The sequence below is a fragment of the Lactuca sativa genome, chromosome 1, assembly GCF_002870075.4.
Source record: "Lactuca sativa cultivar Salinas chromosome 1, Lsat_Salinas_v11, whole genome shotgun sequence".
In the NCBI taxonomy this organism is placed as follows: Eukaryota; Viridiplantae; Streptophyta; class Magnoliopsida; order Asterales; family Asteraceae; genus Lactuca; species Lactuca sativa.
The window spans coordinates 19947879-19950498 of NC_056623.2; the positions used below are offsets into that span (position 1 = coordinate 19947879).

Below are 2620 nucleotides of genomic sequence, written 5' to 3' on the forward strand. Positions count from 1 at the left end.
AAAGACTTAGGTGGTGTTTGGTTCGCAAAATGTATTTGAAGGAATTTGAATATGTTAAGGAATTGGAATTTTCCAGGAATTATAATCAAATTCAATATTATGTTTGATTGGTTGAAAATGGAACTGAAATAATATAAAATGACAAAATTGCCCTTTTTTTTGCATATTTTTACTTTGTTTTATAACTTATATGTAAAACTATATTATATAAATTATAAAAATAGTAAATGATGGTGATGGTGGCAGTGATGTTAACGGTGGCAATAGTGGTGATGATGGCGACAAAGGTGATGGTGGTTAGTAGCGGAGGTGATGAAGATATTAATTGTGACTGTGATGGTGATGTTGGTGGTCATGAGTAGTGGCGGAGATGGTGGGTGGTGTAATGGTGGAGGTGGAAATGTTGGTAGTAACAGTGGTGGTGATGAAGGTGGTGGCAAAGGTGTTGTCGGTGGTGGCGACAAAGGTGTTGGTGGTGGCAACGAAGGTAATGGCGGTGATGGTGGCAGTGATGGTATGGATACGGTGGTGAGTGGTAGTGGAGGTGGAAGGTAGTGTGGTGATATAGGTGGTGATGGTGGTGGTGGTAGGTAGTTGTGGTAGTGGTAGGTGGTGGTGGAGGTGATGTGCAGTGGGAAATGATGACAATGATGTATGGTGGTGGAGGTGGTGGTGGTTATGGTGGAGGTGGTGATAACGGTGGTGGGTAGCAGTGGCAGTGGTCGATGGTGGTGGAGGTGATGGTTCTAGTGGGTGGAGGGTGGTGGTAGCAGAGGTACCGGTGGTGGTGATGGTGGGTGGCGATGGAGGTGGTGGTGGTGGTGGTGGTGGTGTGTAGCGGTGGTGGGTGGTGGTGGTGGCGACAAAGGAGTTTTATATGTAGTGCTAGAAGTAAAATGGGTAATATGGTAACATTCAAAATTCTCAGTTGAAAGGATTTTTAATTCCTTAAGTTTTTGAATAAAATTTATTTTCCCTCATTGGAAGGAAAATTTGACTCATATAGGAATCAAATTCATTTTAAAAACTTGAACCAAACAAAGAAAAGTGATGGAATTAGATTCCAATTCCTTCTAATTCCAGTGGATTCCAGCGAACCAAATGACACGTTAAGGAATTCAAAGAAAGGGAAAAGACTCTACAAATTTTGCATGGGTCTTGACAACGAATAGTCGACCATAAAGACATAAATTCTCTCCATGAAACCCACACCCATGTTGGGAACGATGTACTATCTTGTGTTAGAAGATGAACAACAAAGGGCAGTTTCGACATTAAAGAAGTTGACAACAGCAGCAGCCGCCTTCCAAAATTATGCCCCCGGATGAAGGGAAGACTCTACTCAGCAAAAGAAAAAGTTTACACCAAAGGATTCTAAATGAGTGACATGGGAAGAAACAGTGCATTGCAATAATTATGGCAAGAATGGTCAAACATAGACATGTGTTTCAATAGGATCGAGTATCCTGATTGGCGGCCAAGCAAAACAAAATAGGAACATAACAAAACGAATGCAACTTATGTGGATTCAGGACCAGTCCAATACCAGGGCTATCCAATGAACATTATCAAAAGCAGATCGAACATTTTACAAAAAGATGGATCAAACGACAACACCACCCTGATAGTAAACATGGTTGGTAAGGTCGAAATTGATGATGCATGGGTTGTAGACTTTTGTGTCACTGAGCACATAACATATAAACTTGAAATCCTAGAAATGGAATAAGTAACCCATTGGAACCACCTGTCATGACACCTAATGGTGATATTGGTCATGTTGAAGTAAGAGGAAATTGCACATTAAAAAACACAGTGAAAAGTGAAAGTGTCTTGCATTTTCCTAAATTCAGATTCAATTTATTATCAGTTAGTTGACTTACTAGAGATTTGCAATGTGTTGTTTCTTCCTGATTTGTATTACATGCAGGACTTACGCTCGAGGAACTTGATTGGCGTAGGTGAGTGCAAATTTATCCTCTATCGAATAGACTTGGTGGCAACTGAAGGGAGAACGATAAATGTTGAGCTATGGCATAAGAGGTTGGGTCACGCTACAAAATCAAAGCTAAACCAGGTCGATTTTTAGAGAATTTTCTAGAAAATTAAAAGACACAGTCTTTTATTATTGTGTAAAGGCAAAGCATACTAGGCTTCCTTTTTCGTCTTAGTTCAATAAAATATAGTTGCTTTGATTTGTTACATGTTGATGTTTGGGGCAAGTATCATACACGGTACACCTTCAATTTCTCGTCCTAGCTATTTCCTTACTATTGTGGACAATTTTAGTAGGGTTGCCTGGGCTTATCTCCTCAAACACAAAAATGAAGCAAGAAATTATTTGGTTGATTTTCACAATATAATGAAGACTCAATTAGAAAAACAAATCAAAAGAATAACAACAGACAATGGTGGGGAGTTCATATCAGGCTCAATGAAGGAGTTTTATGTAAAAGAAGGAATTATATTAGAAACCAATTGCCCCCACACCCCACAACAAAATGGGGTTGTGGAGCGAAAATATAGACACATTCTCGAGATTCCAATGGCATTGAAATTTAAAGCTAACCTACCGATCAAGTTCCGGGGAGAAAGTGTTCTCACAAAAACTTATATCATA

General features: G+C 39.5%; 1 protein-coding gene across 1 annotated transcript; it reads left to right on the forward strand.

Moving 5' to 3' along the window:
* The first annotated feature begins 336 nt into the window (after nt 1-336).
* Nucleotides 337-710, forward strand: LOC111915676 (putative glycine-rich cell wall structural protein 1). Its single transcript, XM_023911309.1, has 2 exons — nt 337-514; nt 604-710. Exons 1-2 carry the CDS (start codon nt 337-339, stop codon nt 708-710), a joined length of 285 nt encoding a protein of 94 aa, XP_023767077.1.
* Nucleotides 711-2620: the final 1910 nt, after the last annotated feature.